The sequence below is a fragment of the Dromiciops gliroides genome, chromosome 2, assembly GCF_019393635.1.
Source record: "Dromiciops gliroides isolate mDroGli1 chromosome 2, mDroGli1.pri, whole genome shotgun sequence".
NCBI lineage: Eukaryota > Metazoa > Chordata > Mammalia > Microbiotheria > Microbiotheriidae > Dromiciops > Dromiciops gliroides.
The window spans coordinates 413431625-413453395 of NC_057862.1; the positions used below are offsets into that span (position 1 = coordinate 413431625).

Below are 21771 nucleotides of genomic sequence, written 5' to 3' on the forward strand. Positions count from 1 at the left end.
CTGGAACACATGCCCTCCTCACCTCCATCTCCTAGAAACCTTAGTTTCCTTCAAAACTTAACTCAAGATCTACCTTCTATATAGGACCTTTTCTGATAGCCCTAGATTCTAGTTCCCCCCATCCCCACCCTTACTCATTTGGTATCGATTTATATCTATTTTATATGTATTATCTCCACATTATATATTACCTCTACCAATAGAATTTGAATTCTTTGAAAGCAGGGACTGTTTTAGTTTAGTCTTTATATCCCTAGCACTTACCTATTATAGGGCCCAATAAGGAGCCAGAGCTTCATAAATGATTGTTAATTGATTGATCAGATCTACTCCAACCCCCTTCTTCATTTTACAGAGAATGAAAATGAACCCCAGAGAGGGTAATGGCTTGCCCACAGTGAGTTAATAATGTCAGATGGAAGCCTAGAGCCTGGGTCACTCACTGAATGTGCTCGCACTCACCTCTGTCATGTAAGTGAGGTTGTGATCCTGAATGAGAGGTAGAGAAGGAGGAGGAGGAGGAGGAGGAGGAGGAGGAGGAGGAGGAAGAGAGATGGTTACTTTAGAGGGATAACATAGTAACCCCATTGGCAACCATTAGGACCATAATGTTGATTGGTTGATTAGCTCACAGAAAATAGGCATGGAAATAGGACTCAGAATGAATGCTTTGAAATATGATTAGGGAGAGGGAAGGTTAGTGTTCCTCAGGCAAATGGGTCCAGTAAAAAATCCTTGACTTCACCATTTTGTGTTGGGCTGACTATGGGACATACCCTGTGTTGGGTTGTTTTTGGGGCTTTTTTGCAGGGCAATGAGGGCTAAGTGACTTGCCCAGGGTCACACAGCTAATAAATGTCAAGTATCTGAGACCGGATTTGAACTCAAGTCCTCCTGAATCCAGGGCCGGTGCTTTATCCACTGTGCCACCTAGCTGCCCCCAGTCTACCCCCCCTTTTTTTGGTGAGGCAGTTGGGGTTAAGTGACTTGCCCAGGGTCACACAGCTAGTAAGTATAAAGTGTCTGAGACCGGATTTGAACTCAGATCCTCCTGAATCCAGGGCCGGTGCTTTATCCACTATGCCACCGAGCTGCCCCTGTGTTGTTTTTTTATTCAGGGGCTGAGACCTCTGGTCTCAGGTGCATTTGTTTTGGTTTCTGAATAATTAGGAGGTGTCCTTTTCATCCACATATTATTTCTGTGCTCAGGGCTCATGGTATCAATTGCTTTCTATTCCTAGATAACATTCCCCATGAGAAAAAGGCTGTTTTTTCCAGGCAGCATGTTTAGTCTTCTCCATGTATTATAGAAGAGGCGAAAAATGGTTCTCTCCTTAAGCAACCTGTTTACTGGAAAATTAGGCTCTTTTATTCCCCCTTCCTTCCTGCACTTTCATTGGAAATTTGTCTCCGTCCCCTGAAATCCATCTATTTATTGCAGTGACACCTACTGCTGAGAGAGCTGATCCACAGCAGGCTCCCTTACTGTTAAACTTGGCCAACAAGCAGCTCATGACTCAACCAGCAGATGTTTCTGCAGTTTAGGTCAAAGGGAACTTATGGACCAGTTTTTGCTCTTCTCCCAGAAGTCTGTGCCAGGGAAGTCAATGCCAGGCACAGACAGTTGACCTGTGTAGTAACAAGAGGAACTGAACCGGGGCCCCAAGGACCAGAAAAGACTAAAGCTAGAGCCTGCTGAGCTCTCTCGATTGGCTGTCATCCAATAGCTTCCGACAACTGAATATCTGATTGTATGCCTGGATTTTTATTATTTTTTTTGGTAATGATTTTGTGCACTTATTTGATGATTTGTATCCAAGCTTATGTCTCTGACAGGTGCCCCTGTGAACAGAATCTCACTGGGCTATCTTCTATGAATATTTCAAAATCAGCCTGACTTTGATCCCTGTTGCATATGTGCATTTTACATTATATTTAGTCTTGCCCCAAATCACATTTGAGGCCCATGTGAAATGGAAATAAGTATGATCCTATAGTCCAGTGGCATTCAGATTTAAATTGTTTAAATCAGAGGTGAAATGGGTTGTAAGGTCCCCCACTCAGCCCTTCCCTCCCACTTTATCTGTATGGCAAGTGATGAAGCGGTTCAGGTTCAGTCATTATGGCATTTATAAGAGAGGAGGGGATGGTTCCTTGAGTTTCCAAGGCTTCAAGGTAGCATCCTAAGTTCACAGTCCCTCTTCCAGTACTGCACTATAGCAGGGAGCCTAGCCATGTTAATAGGAGATTAAATATCCAACTTTCTGCCACAACAAAATTTGTTTTAAAAAAAAAAGATAGAGAGAGGGAGCCAGCCAGAGGAAAATAATCAATATGCTTCATGATAACTGCTAGTATCTTTTTCAGTTTTGCAATATAATATTAAAGGTGGGTCATTCATTAAAAGCTTACTTTTGCTGCTTTCCCAGATGGGGTGGACACAGCATAGATAAATCAATTACACTGAATTAGGAGATATTTCCTGCAAAAGATTGTTCAGTCTAGAGAGAATGGAAACCCTTTTTTATTACCTGAATTGTGGGAAGAAAAAAGGTTGTGATGTTTCTTTAAAAAAATGTCTTTCCATTCAATGATGTTTCTGTTGTAAAGAGCATCTTTTATCCCAGGTTCCAAAACCTAGGCCCTCCCTGCTATGGCACAACTAACCAGAAGGAGGTGGGGAAAAATGGCTTCCTTGAAGTCAACGTGATTCTTCTCTTCATTGCATGGAGAGGCTTAAAAATAGGAGCTGCATTTCTCAGATGCTCAACTTTCAGCCCAACCATTTGCTTCCCTGGTTTACTTAATCTTCTGTGACCCACATACACACATGGTCTATGGCCGAAAAGACATTCTGTTCAGCTGTTCACCAAATCGCAATACCCACAACTGATTATATGGCTGGCTTTTGAAATTGACTCTTTATTGGATTTTGCAAATGATGCAAAACCTGCATATGCCATAGAGCAGAGAGGTTAGAGATCTCTGGGGTATGATAGGGAGAGCCCCCAAATCCCAGCATCCTGACCCATCCTCTTGATATGCCTGTATAGGAAGAAGGCTAAAAGCACGTTAGGAATCTATTGGATTCCCAGGAGTAGAATAAGAGGCAGACACCTCACAAGCTTCAAAGGGACCAATGAAAAATCAGTCAGAAAGCATTAGACACCTACTATGTGCTTTTTGTTTTGGGTTTGGTTTTGAGTCATTCAGTTCAGCAGCTCTTTATTAAGTACTTAGTCTGTGCCAGGCACCATGTTAGGTTCTAAGAATGAAAAAAATGAAAATCAACTTATCAGTTAATCAATCATCAACAAGCATTTATTAAGGACCTTCTGTGTACCAGACATTTTGCTAAGCCCTGGAGCTACAAATGCCAATAATGAAACAAATCCCATCATGCTTGGGGTTGGGTTGGGGAAGATAACAGGCATATAGATAAATAAATACAAAAGCACTTAAGCATGGGGTCAGAAAAGGCTTTTTATGACCTTGGAGTTGAGCCTTGAAATTAAAGATTCCAAGAGGAGGAGCTGAGGAAAGGTTGTATTCAAGGCATGGTAACCACCCTATGGGAAGGTAGGAGATGATATATTGAGTGTGGAGAATAGCTAGTAGTCCAGTTGAACTGAGTATAGAGTAGATAGAATGGAGTAATAAGAAATAACTCTGGAAAGGTGGAAGAGAACTAGGTTATGGAACAGTTTTAAAATAAATGAAAATTTTTGAGAGTTGAAGCACCATGGCTGGATTATTGTTTTAGGAATATTAAATCTTCAATCGTATAGAACAGCAAATTTCAAACTCTTTTAGTCTTGGGATCCTTTTATACTTTTAAAAATTAGTGAGCCCATCAACTTTTGTTTATGTGGATAATATCCAGCATTATACTGAGAAATGCTTAACAACCGGCTCTCCCCCACCAAAAAAAGTATCCATAACACATTTTAAAATTTAATCTTCATTAATCTGATTACAAAATTGAGCCCTGTTTTGTAACTTTTGATGATTTCTGAGGTAAATGTTCACACTAAGAATTTAACAAACAGCTTCTGGTGGTTTGAGTTGGCTTCATAATATTCCTGGTTATCTATTAAAATTTACTGTATTAGAAATGAAAAAATTAGTATTATTATGAAAATAGTTTTGACTTTTCAGAACCCCTGGATGACTCTTGATGATACCTAGGGGTCTCCAGACCTTTGAGAACTATTAGCATGAAGTATAGAATGAAAAAAGGAGAGAATTAAATCAGGAAAACCAGTTTAGGGTCTTTTGCATTGATCCAGATGAGATATGATAAAGGACTGAACTAGGGTAGTGAGTAAACAGAAGGGCATGAATGAGAAAACAGTTCTCTTGGTTGATTAGGCAGACTTGGCAACTGGTTGTCAGGATTGAGGGAGAAGGAATAGCTAAGCATAACTGAAATTACAAACCTTGGTGCCTAGAAGGATGGTTGTATTATTGAAGAAAATAGACATTTGCAGAAGAGATGGGTTTGAGAAGAGACTTAAGGAGTTACATTTTTAATCTGTTGAGTTCGAGACACACACAGGACATTTAAGTAGAGATCTATTGCATTATTGTAGATGTATGGCAGGAAGAGTTCAGAAAAGAAGAGTAGGCTTGGGAATGTAGATTACAGAGGCAACTGCATGGAGATGATAATTGAACCTATGGGAACTGATGAGATCAACAAGAGTTTAGAAAGAGAATAAGAAGAGGGCCCAGGACCTAGCCTTTGGGGATACCCAAAATGATGGGTGAGAGAAGTATGATGAACCATCAAACAGGAAGGAGAAATAGACAAATGGGGGCATAACCTAGACAAGGGCAGTATCATGGAAGTCAAGAGAGGAGAATATTCAGGAGATGGACAACAGTGGCAAATCTTCAGAGAGGTTAAGTAGGATGGAGACTGAGAAAAGGCCATTGCATTTAGTGGTGAAAAGACAATTGGCACTTTGGAGTAGAGAGAGAGCTATTTCTTTTGGTTGGGGTGGGGTCAGAAGTCAGATTGCAAGGGATTAAGAAGTGAGCTGGGTATCAAGGTGAGAAATGGAAGGTGACAGGTAGATCCTTTCCAAGAGTTTGGCTTCAAAACAAAGAAATCAACTGTAATAGCTAGAGGGAATTGTAGGGTCATGCGAAGGGTTTTTTGGTTTGTTTGTTTTTAAAGAATAAGGCACACACATATACACACACAGGGTTGTAGATAGCAAGGAAGGAGACAGAGAATAAGAAGTGATAGAAGAGGCAGCTAGGTGGCGCAGTGGATTGGGCACCGGCCCTGGATTCAGGAGGACCTGAGTTCAAATCCAGCCTCAGACACTTGACACTTACTAGCTGTGTGACCCTGGGCAAGTCACTTAACCCCAGTTGCCTCACCAAAAGGCAAAAACAAACAAACAAACAAACAAAAAGAAGTGATTGAAGATGAAAGAGAGGCAATGATTGAGGGATGAGTTCTAAGAAGATATGGAAAGAAAGGTGATCAAAAGCATAGATTGTTGGGGTGGCTAGGTGGTGCAGTGGATAGAGCACCAGCCCTGGAGTCAGGAGTACCTGAGTTCAAATCTGGCCTCAGACACTTAACACTTACTAGCTGTGTGACCTTGGGCAAGTCACTTAACCCCAAATGCCTCACTTTTTAAAAAAAGCATAGGTTGTCCTTGTTAAAGAGAAGGGCTACCTCTTCTTTAGAAGTTGCAGCAAAGGAGAAATTGGGTGAGGGAGTGACATAGGTGGTTTTGGAATCTGGAATGGAGATGGGAAGAGAAAGGTCATAAAGGTCCTCTATTTTCTTAATAAAATCATAGAAAGACCCTCTATTAAGAGGAAGTAGATGGGATAGGGAACTTGGGGAGAAGAGATGGTTTAGAATAGTGCTGTTGAAATTATGATAAAATAATTGCTAGTCAAGTCAAATCAGCAAGCATTACTTAAATGCTTACTGTGTTCTAGGTACTGTATTAAGCTCTGGGGATACAAATAGAAGCAAAATATAGTTCCTGCCCTCAAGTAGTCTACATTCTAATAGGGGAAAACAACACATAAAAGAAATTGAAAAAAAGGAGGGGAGTTAAGGTACTTGCAAGGGGACATTCATATAGTGCTTTAAGGTTCACAAAATACTTTGGATATATTATCTCATTTGATACAACCCTGTGAGATAGGTGTAATGATTATTCCCATTTTACAGATGAAGAAACTAAGACTGAGAAAAGTGAAGTGACTTGTCCAAGGTCACACATAGCTAGAGAGTATCTGAGGCAGGATTAGAACTTAGTTCTTCCTGACTCCAAATCCAGCACTCTATCCACTACACCATTAGAGGCAGGAACAAGGGGAGGTTTTTTCTTTTTACTTTATTTGTATTTAACAATAGGGCAATTGTTCCAAGGGGCATGGCAGGAAAGGAAGGCAAAGGTAGCTATTCACTGTGGAGGGGTAGGGCTGAGATGGCTAGGGACAGAAGTATGACATAAGAAAGGATCTTGGTAGATATGGACAGAGATAAAAAAGAGCAGGAGCAAGGAGGCTTTCCACCATAGTATGGAATGAGAACCAGCTGAACATAAACCTCCCCTTTCATAGTTCCTTGATGACTGAGCATAGGTTCAGAGTGAGGTGAAGCTCTCTGCTCCCCTGGCTTGAGAAAAGCCAAGAAAAGTGAAAAGACCCTTTATCTGTGGGTTTGGGAGGGAGAGCATAGAAATGTCAAGTGAATATGGTGGCAAATTCCAATCATAGACCTACAAACTAATCATAGATCTGGAACTGGAAGGAACCTCAGAGGTTACCTTGTCCAACTTCCTCATTTTACATATAGGGAAACTGAGGCCAGGTGGGGTTAAGTGACATACTGAAGGTCACAAACTTGAGATATATTATTTGAACCCGGGTCATCTGAGTGAATAGATAAGTGGTATTCCCAATAAAATTCAACCCATCCTCAATGCCCACTAAGTTCTTTTTTTTTTCGGGGCAGTGGGGGTTAAGTGACTTGCCCAGGGTCACACAGCTAGTAAGTGTACCCACTAAGTTCTATCCTAAATACACTCTGCAATGGAATAGGCACTAGGTTGTTCCCAATCTCCATGTGCAGAAGTGCTCCCATTACCTTTAGCGGCCTGAGGTTCTTGAGAAGCAACATAGACATAGTGGATGGTGTGCTATACATGGAGTCAGCTAAGTCTGTGGTCATCTGCCAATTCTGATACTTATCCAAATATGGGTAAGTCACTTATCCCCTGAGCCCCGCTTTCCTAGTCTGTGAAGTATGGACCTTAGACCTCATGGCCTCTTCCAAAATCCAAATCCATGATCCTTAATCCATGACCTGATTTGTAATGGCTTTGAGCCTCACTGGGACTGGTCCTTCTCCTGTCTGGCTCTTTTTGCTCTGGTCAAATCTTTTCTGGCCCTCATTTTCCTTATCAGTCAAATGAGGGGACTTGGATTGGAAGACCCCAGAAGGTTCCTTCCAGCTGGAAATCTCCGATGTAGCACTAAATAACTCTCCTCCCTCAAGGCATTCATAATCTAATAGGAGCAACAACACACACACACACACACACACACACACACAGCATATGGAGAGATGATATATCATAAAGTTTTAGATACTTTGGTTATTTATAGAATAATAATAAAATAAGGGGCTAATGGTGAGTGTATAAAAGAGCTACGTTTGGTCTCCATTTAATCAGTGGCAGGTGTCCAAGAGGCCTAAACAGACAATTTTCTTTTGCCACTAGAATGTGCTATCTCCCTAGGCGTAGTGCTCTGAGGTTAAGGAGGGTTTGCACGGGGCCTCATTTCAAAGGATAAATCACAGACTGGTCTCTCATTTCATGCACCCAGTGCTAAGTACTCCCATTTTATTAAGCTCCCTGTGTCTTGCGCCAATTCTGCAACCCAAGGACTGGATTTTCATTGACAACATCAAACACAGGATAGAGTAAAAGTGCCCAAGATTATTGCAGCCTTGTAGGTGGAAGGCATAGCAGCAGAGCCCAGGAGATTGCCACCTGTAGCAATGTCCCTGCCTAAGTCTGTGATGAATGATGGGTTATGTTGATGAATGTGGTAGCAAGGGACATAAGTAGCCTGAAGTCAGTGTAATATCCAGGCTGTTCTTTTCTCCAACATCAAGGTTCTCTGTGGCTGTGGCTCCCTAAATTTAATTGCCTGGTTGGATTTTTCTATGTCTTGATTGTTGTGGAAAACCAGAAATCTGACCCCGTTTTCCTTCACGAAGGACATTAGGGCAGTTTGTGGATGGGTCTCCCTTTTATTCTAATCTTCTTGGCATCAGATATTTTCAGTTCTGCCTCCTTACCTCATAGCCCCAGTAAATAGTTTCAAAATGGGATCCCTTATTTAATTAATTGAAGATCTTCAGTGGAAAGGACCCAGTCTATTCCACACCCCCAACTCCTCCCCTCCCCACCACTCAATCTGTTTCTCCTCTTCTCTTCCTTACTGTGCCAAGAGATCTTTGCTCAGCTAAGTCTGGGACCATGTCTGGAGAATTTACTTAGCATGGGATCACCTAAATGCATCAGTTAACAAGCATTAATTGAGTGCTGATTATAATCCATGTACCATGCTGGATACCAATGATACAAATATAAATGTGAGGTAGTTCCTGCCCTCGAGGAGCTTACATCCTACATGCTTTTTTTGGGGGGGGGCAATGTTGTTTTTGCAGGGCAATGAGGGTTAAGTGACTTGCCCAAGGTCACACAGCTAGTAAGCATCGAATATCTGAGGCCGGGTTTGAACTCAGGCCCTCCTGACTCCAGGGCCAGTGCTCTATCCACTGTGCCACCTAGCTGCCCCACTACATGCTTTTTAAAAAAAAATGATGGTGCCAGTATCTTTTCATAGGTCATCATCTTTCCTTTTGGAGTTGTCCAAAAGGAAAATGGACCACCCGAAGAGGTCATCAATCATAGAATTACAGATGTAGTGCTGGAAGCACCGCCCATTTCAATCCCCTCACTTTACAGATTAGGAAACTGAGGCCTAGAGGGGTTTGGTGACTTGCTCAAGATAACTCTGGTAGCTCCCTTTCATCAGAGGTCTTAGAGAAGAGGCTGGATGACTGCTTCTCCATAAAACAGGAGGCATTCCTTTCAGATATGGACTGGCTTCTCAGGTCTCTTCCAATTCTAAATTATGGGATTCTTTAGAGTTAGGATGTTAGATTCCCTTCTCAAACTTGGCTCTCCTAGTTGCAGAATCAACATGCTACCCAGCTGGGCTTTAATACCATATTTGCATTAATGAATTCAGCCAAGATTTAACTATTTCTAGCTCTGTCTGATAGCATTGTCTACAAATCAGTCAAAGAAGAATAGGTCAACCATACTGCCCCACTGTTTATCTATTAATCATCTGGCAAATATACCACTCAGTACCCTCCCCACCTCAGTAATATTTGTGATGTAATTTGTTTGGATGTCCAAATGTCACCAACGTTGATTGTAAGAGATGAAAAAAATGTACTTGCTCAGCACACCAAGCTCTGGGCTAAAATGTAAGCATGAAATCTCTGGTTTATTTTTGTAATAATGTTTACAGCTGTTTAATGACCCTGAAAAGGTTCCGTAGTCTGGTGTGGTGTATTTCAGAACAGGAGTGTATTGTGCTTAAAACAACCTTAAACAGTTTCAGCTGCAACAATAGAGAATATACATATATATTTAATAAAAATGCATTCTATTCTGGGTGAAGCCTAGTTGATGATTTGATGCTATGAGTGACTAATAGCACAGGGCAGGATAGAAAGGTGGGGAGGACCAAGAGAATCACTGACTTTCAGGAAGGTGTCTTCTGACAGGAATAAATAGCAAAAGATGATTTCATTTACAATCCTCAGCAACATTTACAGCATCACCTTGTTTATTAAGCTCAGCTCTCCCCTCTCTTCACAGCAAAGGTGGGCAGCAAGAGCTCAGCAATGTCTCAGAAGCAGTACTTTCTCACTCACCTTGATAAAAAGGAATATTCATTCAGCTGTGCTCTGCTAGACAACAACCTTTGATCGAAAAAAAAAATCAGCTGAAATGGTTATTTTGAAATTCATTTTATTTCCCAACTATTCTTTTCATGCTATAAGGATAAAATTTTTTATGTGACTAGCTGCCAAGACCTATAGACTTATACATGGGTATATACATGTATGTATGTGTGTATGTATATGTAGATATGTATGTATATATCTGTACAGATACAGATATATTTTTCCTGTTCTAGCAAAATGAAGCTGTTTTTGTGCTAAATTTGTTTAGGCTTGCAGAAGCAGGCATTTCTGGTGTCCTAATAGTTTTAAATTTCATTTCAAAGTTGAAAGATACAATTAAGTGCTCTATTGGAATAGTTAAGTGAAAACTTTTGTTATTGATATCACAGGAAATCATCTCAGAGGCAAAAATGCAAAATCAAAATAACTATTAGCACCATCAAAGGCAGCCGAATGGCTCACTGTACCTTAAATGATGTGAAAGATGAGACAGAATGTATTTTGATAATATGTGTATCCAATGGTGGGTTTCATAGGCTAAGAATACCCTCGTGGAAATATGAAGTTGAACAGATCGAGTAGAAAACTGCTGTTACCTCATTTTGGGGGGAAGGGTCCGTTTTTTTGTTTTTTGTTCAGGGTCTCATCCCATTCACTGGCACTTGGAAGGCATACATAATTGCAAGTTTCCAGGGCAGGCCCCTTTTGTAGTAGTGAGTATTTAGCCTGGGAATTGAACCCTGCTAATATCACCTTAATTCTGATGGATGCTTGAGTCTAACCTAGCATCTTGGCCACAAATGCCAGTATTGAGAGACACAGATAGCCCTGCTGCAAAGCTGGTTTTGAATAACTCCTATTACAGTGTCCATGTTTCAGTAAGAGAGATGTATTTTGGGGGCAGCTAGGTAGTGCTGTGGTTAAAGCACCGGCCCTGGATTCAGGAGGACCTGAGTTCAAATCCAGCCTCAAACACTTGACACTTACTAGCTATGTGACTCTGGGCAAGTCACTTAACCCTCATTGCCCTGAAAAAACAAACAAACAAAAAATTCAATATAAGAGATATGTATTCTATATCATGGTGGACTTGGAGGATATGATATGATGGTTGCTATGAACATTTCTCTCTAGGATCATAAGATTTAGATCTAGAACAGATCTAAAAATCATTTAGTCAAAAATCCCTTTTTCTCAGAGAGGGAACTTACCAAAAGTCATATAGGTTGTAAGTAATAGAACCAGTAAATGAATTCATTATAGGACTGATTTAGAGTTGGCTGAAAGGAGACCTCCCGTTCCCCCCATTTAACAAGTGACAAAACTAGACTCAAGAAGGTTGTGGCATCCTAAAGATCATACAAGGACCTTGTACATAGTAGGTAATTTATAAGTTTTTGTTTAATGAAGGAACTAATGAATTAACCCTTCCAAATGATATGTTCAGCATTAGTATTTGACCTGGCATCTTATTTAAACCATTGGGTTATCATAGATTTAGTGCTGGAAGGTTATTTTATGTCCCATCCCTTTGTTTTGGTGAGGAGGCCCAGAAATATAAAGCAGCCTGTCCAGGACCATAGAGGTGGTAAGTATCTGAGGTAGAATGTGAATCCATGGCAGAATCACAGAATTTTACAATCAGGAAGGACCTCGATGTCCAACTAGTGCAATCCATACCTAACAGGAGTCCCGATTTTATCCAAGAAGTGGTCATCTAGCTTCTGCTTGAAGATGCTCAATAAAGGGAAAGAGCTCATTCCACGTTTATGTCATCTCTAATTGTTAGCAAGTGTTTTCCTGCTAACAAGTCAAATGTACCTCTTTGTGACATCTTTGTCCTATGCAGTCAAATAGGACAAGTCTAATGCCTTTTCTACAGGATAGCCCTTCAAGTACAGATATTTAAAGACAGTTATTATGACCTCACTGAGGCCTCTCTCCTCCAGGCCAAACATCCTTAGTTCCCTACTGATTCTCCTGTGCCAGCGACTCAACACACTTCACCAGCCTGGTGGCCCTTTGTAAACTATAGTGTTGGGAACTGGGCGCTATGCTCTAGCTATGATTTGAACAGGAGCAAAGTACAGTAAAACTGTCACTTCCTTATTCTTAGAAGCCATGCACTTCTTAATTCAGTCAATAACTTGGGGGCAGCTAGGTGGCACAGTGGATAGAGCACCGGCCCTGGATTCAGGAGGACCTGAGTTCAAATCCGGCCTCAGACATTTGACACTTACTGGCTGTGTGACCCTGGGCAAGTCACTGAACCCCAGTTGCCTCACCAAAAAAAAATTCAGTCAATAACTCAAGCCAACAAGCCATTTATTAAGTGCCTATTATAAGCCAGGTGCCATAAGAGAATATGAATTTGGGGTTTTTTTTTTACCACTATGTCACACTGCTATCTCTTGTTGGGCATATAGTCCACTATAATTCCCACTGTCTAATCAGTTACTTGTGAAATTGATTTTTTAACCACTTGTGAGACTTGACATGTATCCTCTTTGAATTGTTCATCTTATTAGCTTCAGCCCAATGCCTCTAGCCCATGAAGATCTTTTAAAATCATGACTCTTCATCCACTGTGCTCCGTATCTCTCTCAACTTTGTGTCATCTGCAGATTGGGTGACCGCAGCATCTACGTCATGATTCAAGCCCTTGATAAAAATGTTAAATGGAACATGACTAAGTACAGATCCCTGGGACACCCTGCTAGAGACTGAAGCATCAAGAACTACTCTTTGAGTAGGGTTGTTTAATCAGTTCTTAATCCATCTAACTATATTATTACCTAGTCTGCATATCCATCTTTTTTTTTTGATGTCACAGATATATTTTATGCATTTCTTTTTTTATAAGGTATTTTATTTTTTCCGTTACATGTAAAGATAATTCTCAACTTTTGTTTATACAAGCTTTACAATTTCAGATTTTTCTCCCTCCCTCCCCTCCCTCCCCTCCCTCCCCCCTCCCCTAGACAGCAGGTAATCTGATGATATAGGTTATATCTATATATCTCTATACATATAGATATAGATATAGATATAGATATATACACACACACATATATATATATACACATAATAACATTAATCCTATTTCTGCATTAATCCTGTTACAAGAGAAAAAATCAGAGCAGTGATGCAAAACCTCAAAATAGAAAAAAAAAACAACAGCACCCAAAACAAAAGAAATAATATGGTTCCATCAGCATCTATACTCCACAGTTCTTTCTTTCTTTTTTTTTTCTTGGATTTGGAGATCCTCTTCTATCATGAGTTCCCTGGAACTCTTCTGTACCATTGCATTGGTGAGAAGAATATAGTCCATCACAGTAGGTCAACACTCAATGTTGATGATACTGTGTACAATGTTCTTCTGGTTCTGCTCATCTCACTCATCATCAGCTCACGTAAGACCCTCCAGGTTTCTCTGAACTCTTCCTGCTCATCATTTCTTACAGCACAATAGTATTCCATTATATTCATATACCACAACTTGTCCAGCCATTCCCCAATTGATGGGCACCCCCTCAACTTCCAATTCCTTGCTACCCATCTTTTTCATAAGAATATTTTGAGGTCATTTTATTCAATGTTTTGTAAATTTTAGGTAATCTATATTGATGACCTTCTCCTGATACATAGGTTTAGTACCCCTGTCAAAAAAGAAAGAAAGAAAAGAAAGGAAGGGAACTTAGTTGGCTAAGACACTGCTCTTGATGAAACCAAAGTGGCTCTGCAGTCATGGCTTCCTTTTCTAAATATTCACTAACCATTCTCTTGCTGATCTTTGCAAGGCTTTTCCCAAGAACCCATGACAAGCTTATTGGTCTTATAGTTTACAAACTGAACTTTGCCCGTTTTTTAAAACTTGGGGCAATATTTGTACTTTCCAGTATCATCAATAACTCAGGAATCACATCTGCCTGTTCTTTCTAATACAGGAGGTGCAGTTCACGTGGTACAGGTGACTTGACTTGATGTAGGACAGTTAGATGCTATCTTAACTATCTCCTTAATTATTATCTTGATCATCAATTCCCTATTGGCATTTTTTTTTTTGCTCTGTTGTTTTTAGGGCAAAGATCAATCTCACTGGTAGTGAAGATGGAAACAATGAATTGAATATTTCTGCCTTCTCTGCCATGGCCCCATCCACCTCCACAAGAACATTCTTCTTATTTTTTTTATTCCTTTCTTACTGAAAACCCAGTGTTCTTCCATCACACTATACTTAATAAAACCAATTCAGATGACCCTGACTGGCTTTGGAGACTAAAAATAAAATACCATACCAGAAAAGAATCTGAATAATCTTTACCTAAAACTTACTGATTGAACTATTGCCTGTCCAACATGAATGGGAAAATTTAATTCAATTTAACAACTTTTTTTAAAGCCACTATTATGTTCAAGGCCCTGTGCTGGGTTCTGAGTATTCAAAGATAAAAAAAATGAAACTGCTTCTGCCCTAAGGAGGATATAGTTCACTGGGAGGTACAATAAGTCAATAGGTATGGGAAAAAATCAGCAAGAATTTATTAAGTCTCTATTACATTCTAGACTGTGCTAGGTGTTCTGAATAAAAAGACAAACAAGGAAATGCTTGCCCTCCAGGAGGTTATATTCTGACATAAAGTAATTTCAAATTGAAAGAGCATTAATACCTGGGATAACCAAAGAAGACTTCACAGAGGAGGTGGCAACTGAACTGAGCCTAGAAGGAAGATAAGAATACTAAAAATTAAAAGTGAGCAGGTAGTCAGTTTTAGGCAGGGTGTTACTACATGTAAAAATGTGGAGGCTGAAGATGGTGATTGAACAGAGGATGGCTAATAGAGTAGATTGTCTGGATGGTTGAATATGTGAAGAGGGGTTCATGAAATACTGTTACAAAAATGCGTAGGAGCCAGATTGTGGGGGACCTTGAAATAAGATTGTTATTTTTTATTTTAGAAAAATAAATTTTGCTTTATTTTTTTATTTTATAAAAAATAATTCTTTTCATTCAAATAAAAAATTTATTTTATTTGAAATTTTAGGGGCAATAGGGAGAATTTTTTCAACTTGACCCCTTTACCTTATAATCAACTTTATTTGTGATCTCCTATAGTATATATTCTGGTTTTGTTCCCTCTTGCTGAATTAGATTTATTCCATTAACATCAACCTAAAAATAAACAGTCTTCCCATCTTCTTGTCTTCTGTTTGGACTAATTGGACAGTGTTGTGGGAAAGGCTCCTAAAATTAATGTATTGCCTTCAATCTTTTCAAAATTTTAGAAAGGTGGTTAGGTAGAATTTTGAGGAATGTCATTTAGCTTCAGAGTTCATTCTCATCCCAGTTTGCCCAAGAGAGAACCTGAGAGTTGGTTTGAGGACTTCTACTCAAATAGAAAGATTAAATCTTTTCCATTCCTTGATGAGGGTGCAGTGATTGCACAGCATATGGAAATTTCCCTAAAAGTATCCCCTAAAATGTAGGCATGAATCCTGACCAAGTTAGTCCCTGTTTTTTAAGTATGCCCCTACCCATAACCCCTAATTCTACTGGAGATATATTATTTTGTAAGCCAAGGAATAAATGACTCATTTCTGATGTTGTTGGCTAGTAGGCCTAGAATTTAAACTTTTATTACTGCCCCCCCCAAAAAGATGTTTGCTCTGAAGGCTTCTTTAATATCAGCATGTAATTATGTATGTATATTTGCTCCTTTTTACCATCATGTATACACATTTATTTTTATATTCATGATCACACCTCTTCTCTCTTCCAAAGCCAACCTGATTTTTTTTCTCCATTGCCTTCTCCCTCCTCTTTATCCCCCTCCCCAAGATAGAAATCACAGTTTCCGACTTCCTGCCAAAGAAGCCAGGATTCCCCTTGGAGACCATCCATGTCATTCTTAGATTGCCTGGCGGGGGGTCCCGGCAAAGCATGGAGTATGAGCCTCCCTCTGGGTCAAGTGTACTTCCTCCGGAGTCTGGCTTCATCCCCTGCGGCCCGAGAGGGAGTCATTTGGTCCAGAAATCAGACGTGGCTATAACTGACTGCCACTGCTGAGACACCTGGCTGGCCTGTGTATTTTAACATGGGAAGGAAAAAGACGTTAATGTGTTTGGTAATTCACTGGTAGCAAAAAATATTTGGAAACTTAGGTGCAAGAGAGATCAGGAAATAGCACTGAAAGATAAGACCTGGTTTTGTTAGCTTTTAAATCTACCTTCCCCACTTGTTCTGTTTTTAGAAGAGAATTTTTCCCCCTTTCTGAGCTGTATGGATTCAGTTTCCCTGCCTAGACTAGAGAGGTAGCAGAGAGAACTATTAAGGACAATTATGCAGACCAGCATTGAGCCTTTGTGTTTAACAAACAGCTTTGAGTTCTAATTTTCTGCAAAACACATACTGCAGGTACCATTTGTACTCATTACTGTATATTGGGAAAGTTATTAAAAATGCCTAAACTTGGTGAGACTTCCTATGGCACCTTCCCTGGATTTTAATTGGTTTTTATCTAGTTCTATAAAAGAGCTCTTTAAACCAAATCAAAGCCCCTTACTTTGGATATCTTGCCAATGGGAGGACAGAGACAGTCCGCTGCATCTTATGAGTATTTTTTTTTTTTTGCAACTCAAATGTGAGCATTCTCAGCAATCAATTAAGATTCCAGTGCAAGATAATTTAGACTTCTTTTGATGGACTGAGTTTTAAAATGACACCACAACAATGTTTTGGAACACAAGGGTTAAATCTTAATCTCAGAGGTTTGCAAAGCTGCTAGTCGCAGTCTCCTTAAAATTTAATATACCTCGTTAATGCTTACTTGCAAACACTGAAGGATTTTTATGATTATAATCATGTGTTACAGCACCTAGTACTGTTTCTAAGCAGCATACTAATCAGCTTAATGAGATATTACTGCACTTTTTGTTGACTAAAGCAAAATCCCTTTTATTGTTCTAAAGCTTGTCCTTTACTTATTTTTTCCCCAAAACATTATCTTGTTTTATTGTATGCCAGTAAATATCATGCCATCATTGGGTGGTTTTTTTGGTCAAATCATAAAACTCCCGTTTTCATCTTAGAATGGGGAATGTGTTCGATGTAGTGAATGAAACCAAAAGTTATAAGTGAGGTTCAATTTAGGCTTTGAAGAAAAGAAAAGAGAATAGAAAAAAAAAGGAATGTAAGGAAAGAAAAAAGGAAAGGGGTAAAGAAAAAAGAAAAAGAATAGAAAGGAAAGGGAAGGGGAAAAGGAAAGAAAAAAGGAAGAGAAAGGAAAGGAAAGGAAAGGAAAAGTAGAGTATGCAACAGACTTGTCTTGAACTTTTACTCATGCAAACAGGTGCAGATACTACAAAGTGTGCTGGCAAAGAGGTGGAGGGGAAACAAGGGAAGGAAGAAAAAAGGAGAGGAAGAAATGTAGCCTCTTGATTTGTTATTAGGTATTGAAAGTGGTAAAACATTAATAATTAAAATATGAATGAATAATTGCAGTCTGTAAATAGGAAATACAACGAAGAAGCTCTGCCGCTAAAACAAATTGGATGAGCAACACCATATTGCATAATTGGCATTTAATAATTCATTTTTTTATTATTGTTTTTTGACCATAATTCCTTAGCATTATTATGTGTAGGTAAAGCCTAAAATGCAAATTGTCTGCCAGCTGATACTTTTGATTCATTATTCTTAACTACTGTTGCCCACATCTAAATGGTCTTTTTTCTTTCCCCCTGCAGGGATGGAGGAAGCTAGTTTGTGCCTTGGAGTTTCTTCAGCTGTCCCAGAGGCTGAGGCCCATCTTAACAGCACGATCCTTAATGGTCAGTATTCAATGAGCCAGAAGCTGCACCAGATAACATCTCAGCTCAGCCATGCTTTCCCAGAGCTACAGACCAGGCCTAACTCTGAGGAGAAGGCCTCTGCCCCCCTAGAGGAGAAGAGCCACGTGTCCATGGGAGGCCAGCCAATTGGCAGCCAGATGGCCCTCTTGGCAAATCAACTCAACCGAGACGTGGACACCAGTCTGAATGGAAGGGTGGACCTGCAGCAGTTCCTGAATGGCCAGAACCTCGGCATCATGTCCCAGATGAGTGACATTGAGGATGACGCAAGGAAAAATCGGAAATATCCCTGCCCCCTGTGTGGGAAGCGGTTCCGGTTCAATAGCATCCTTTCTCTCCACATGCGCACACACACTGGCGAGAAGCCCTTTAAGTGTCCCTACTGTGACCACCGGGCAGCCCAAAAGGGGAACTTGAAGATACACCTGAGGACCCATAAGCTTGGAAACCTGGGAAAAGGCCGTGGGAGAGTCCGGGAGGAGAATCGACTACTTCATGAACTCGAGGAAAGAGCTATCCTGAGAGACAAACAGATGAAGAGCAGTCTCCTGCAGCCACGGCCTGACGTGAAGCCACCGCCACACTCCCAGCAGCCCCCTCTGGCTAACTGTAACCTGTCTCTGCCTGTGAACCACAGCGTCCCTGACATCTCCAATCCAGCGCCCTCGCCAAAGCCGGCCAACGTGCAAGAGGACACGGTGGTCCCCACGGCGGGTTTCCGCTGCACATTTTGCAAGGGGAAGTTCAAGAAACGTGAAGAACTAGATCGTCATATCCGGATCCTTCACAAGCCCTACAAGTGCACCCTGTGTGACTTCGCAGCCTCCCAGGAGGAGGAGCTGATCAGCCACGTAGAGAAGGCTCATATCACTGCTGAGTCGGCCCAAGGCCAGGGCTCCAATGGAAGCGGGGAACAGTCGGCCAATGAGTTCCGCTGTGAAGTGTGCGGCCAGGTGTTCAGCCAGGCGTGGTTTCTCAAGGGTCATATGAGGAAACACAAGGATTCTTTTGAGCACTGCTGTCAGATCTGTGGGAGGCGCTTCAAGGAACCTTGGTTCCTCAAGAATCACATGAAGGTTCACCTCAACAAGCTCTCAGTCAAGAACAAATCTCCCAATGACCCTGAGGTACCTGTTCCCATGGGAGGTATGTCCCAGGAGGTCCATGCCAACCTCTATTCTCGGTACCTCTCTTGTTTGCAGAGTGGCTTCATGCCCCCTGACAAGTCCAGCCTGAGTGAACCCAATCAGCTCTACAGCAAGGGGGACTTGCCTATGAAGGAGAAGGAGGTTCTGGGGAAGCTACTGTCCCCCATCTCGGGCATGGGCCACAGCCTTGGTGAAGGGGACAAACATTCGCTCTTGGGTTGCCTCAACCTGGTGCCGCCACTAAAGTCCAGCTGCATAGAACGGTTGCAGGCGGCTGCCAAAGCAGCCGAGATGGACCCTGTGAATAGCTATCAGGCCTGGCAGCTCATGGCAAGAGGGATGGCCATGGAACATGGCTTCTTGTCTAAAGAGCAGCAGATACAGCGCAACCATGAAGACACTTTGGCAAACGCCGGAGTTCTGTTTGATAAGGAGAAGCGGGAGTATGTGTTAGTAGGAACAGATGGCTCCAAACAGAAAATGCCTGCTGATTTGGTTCACAGCACTAAAATGGGCAATCAAAGAGACCTGCCAAATAAACTAGACCCTTTAGAAGGCAGTAGAGATTTTTTGTCACATGGTCTCAACCAGGGACTTGATTACAACATGCAAAGTCATGGAAACATGAAGGAGAAACCCACTGAGTGCCCAGACTGTGGCCGAGTGTTCCGAACCTACCACCAGGTCGTTGTCCACTCCCGAGTCCACAAGAGGGACCGGAAGGCTGAAGAAGAGGTCCTCCAAGGGTGCCTGGAGGAGAGACGGGGTTCTGGAAGTGACCAGGAATCCCAGTCGGTGAGCCGGTCCACCACACCAGGCTCTTCCAATGTTACCGAGGAGAGTGGGATTGGTGGGGGCCTTTCTCAGACTGGAAGTGCTCAGGAAGACAGCCCACACCCTTCATCACCATCTTCCTCAGGTAGGTTGGCTTCTATTTGGGGGGAAAAGTCAATATCACCCAATGGAAAGCCTTAGAGTTAGAAGCATTTCTTAAATTGTCATCACTCATTGATGTCTTATCATGATCCCTAGGATCACTATAATCCCTAGAATTTTCAAAATAGAAAATACATGATTTCCTCCTTAATCTTTTATCATTATTGATTTTCAAGGACATGGGTCATCTTGCCCCTTGCTCTCTCTCTTTTATGCCTTAAATAAGTTTTTATCTTTTCATTTACTATCCTTCATATAAGAGTGCAGGGCACTGTCATTCATCTGAGACATTTGGAGGTTCTTTTTTCCTTTGTGGCACTAAACCTCCTCACTCCTGTCCTATTTCCACCTCTGAGAGACCCCTGAGGACCTCTCCCATGGGATTCTGGAACAAGGATGTTTCAGGAGTCCTTGGACTATAACTGGAGCCAGATGAGGGGGCCCTTACAAGCCTTTCCCCTAAAGATACACTTCCATTATCTTCCCATTATTTGGCCAATCCTTCCAAATAGACAACTCTTCAAGGGTAGAACTAACCCCCTCCCCAATGTAACTTTCCTTATCTAAACTCATATCCATGGGCCAATGGAAAGGATTCACAGGACCTCTGTTCAAATTCCTTCTCGGCCACAACTGTGAAATAAAAGGGTTGGGCTAGATGATTTCCATAGTCCCTTCTCTCTCGAAATCCATGATCCATCTCTAGGAGGTTCTGTCATATAGACCACATCACCTTCCACTAAGCCCATATGCATTCTGGGAACTCATCAAAACAGACATTTAGGCTCAGGCACCATGCCCCACATTCACTTCTGACATAGGCTTATGAAATAACTTCTTCCCCACCAAAAGCATTCCTTACAAACGTCTACAAGATATTGAGCTTCCTCATCCATTTTTTTTTTTCGGTAAAAATTCCTAGCCTATGAAAGCTGAATTACAATCTCTGCACCACGGCAGGTAAGATTTCTGGCTTCGTCCTTGTTTCCAAAGCCACTTGTTAATGGACAGCAAATGGAACGTTCTATCTCTAGCTCTTTCTAAGGAAAGCACCTCGCTAATACTGTAATCATTCTGCAAGCCTAACAACAGAGGAAATCATGCCATAACAAATACTCTGTTACTAATGGCAACATTGATTTCTGCAATCAGCCATTAAGTCTAGAAAATGAAAGACAGTTTGAGGTACCTTAAGGCATTACATTGCCCACTGTTAAAGATCTGGTAGCAGGCTGTTGAGGTTAATTCTTTTTAGTCGCCCCCACCCCTACCCCTTTTCAATAAATATTTTAGTATTGGAGGCGATTCTCTGTTGCAGTTATTAAGTATATGCCAGTTCAGTTTGTTGTTATTGTCATGCTTCGGTATACCCTACTTTGAGGACAGAATTAATATAAAAAGAAAGCGTTAGTTTGCTGGCTTATTACAAACCAGTAAAGAACTCTTAAGACACATAAATCTGTGCTCCACATTCCACAGATTCCTATAGTACTTAATGCTGTTGTTTAAATACCCATGAAACACACTGTCTACTCTAGAAGCCACAGCCTTGTTGGCGATTTATTACTGGTGAGACACATTAGAAAATTCTAAATAGGAGCACGAGTACCACGTAGGGGCTAATTTCATAGTATGGAGAGTGATTAAAATTGTTTTTAGTGACTGGAAAGTGCTAAGATAAAAGGGATTAGTTTCCGCTTTTCACGGCCTGATACTAAAAGTACTTTAAAAAACTTTGCTGTTTTCAGGGACAGGAGGGAAAGAACCATAACCCTGCATCAAACAGTAGAAGGGTTC

At 41.1% G+C, this 21771-nt stretch overlaps 1 protein-coding gene across 13 annotated transcripts in view; it reads left to right on the forward strand.

Annotated features, from left to right (window-relative positions):
* Positions 1-21771, forward strand: part of ZNF536 (zinc finger protein 536) — a 619087-nt gene that overhangs the window by 246138 nt on the left and 351178 nt on the right. For all 13 annotated transcript variants that reach the window (XM_043986055.1, XM_043986058.1, XM_043986053.1 and 10 more), the window contains one exon: positions 17786-19957. In XM_043986055.1, the coding sequence (XP_043841990.1) occupies positions 17788-19957 (2170 nt within the window). In that variant the 5' untranslated portion in view covers positions 17786-17787. The remainder of the gene's footprint in view (positions 1-17785; positions 19958-21771) is intronic.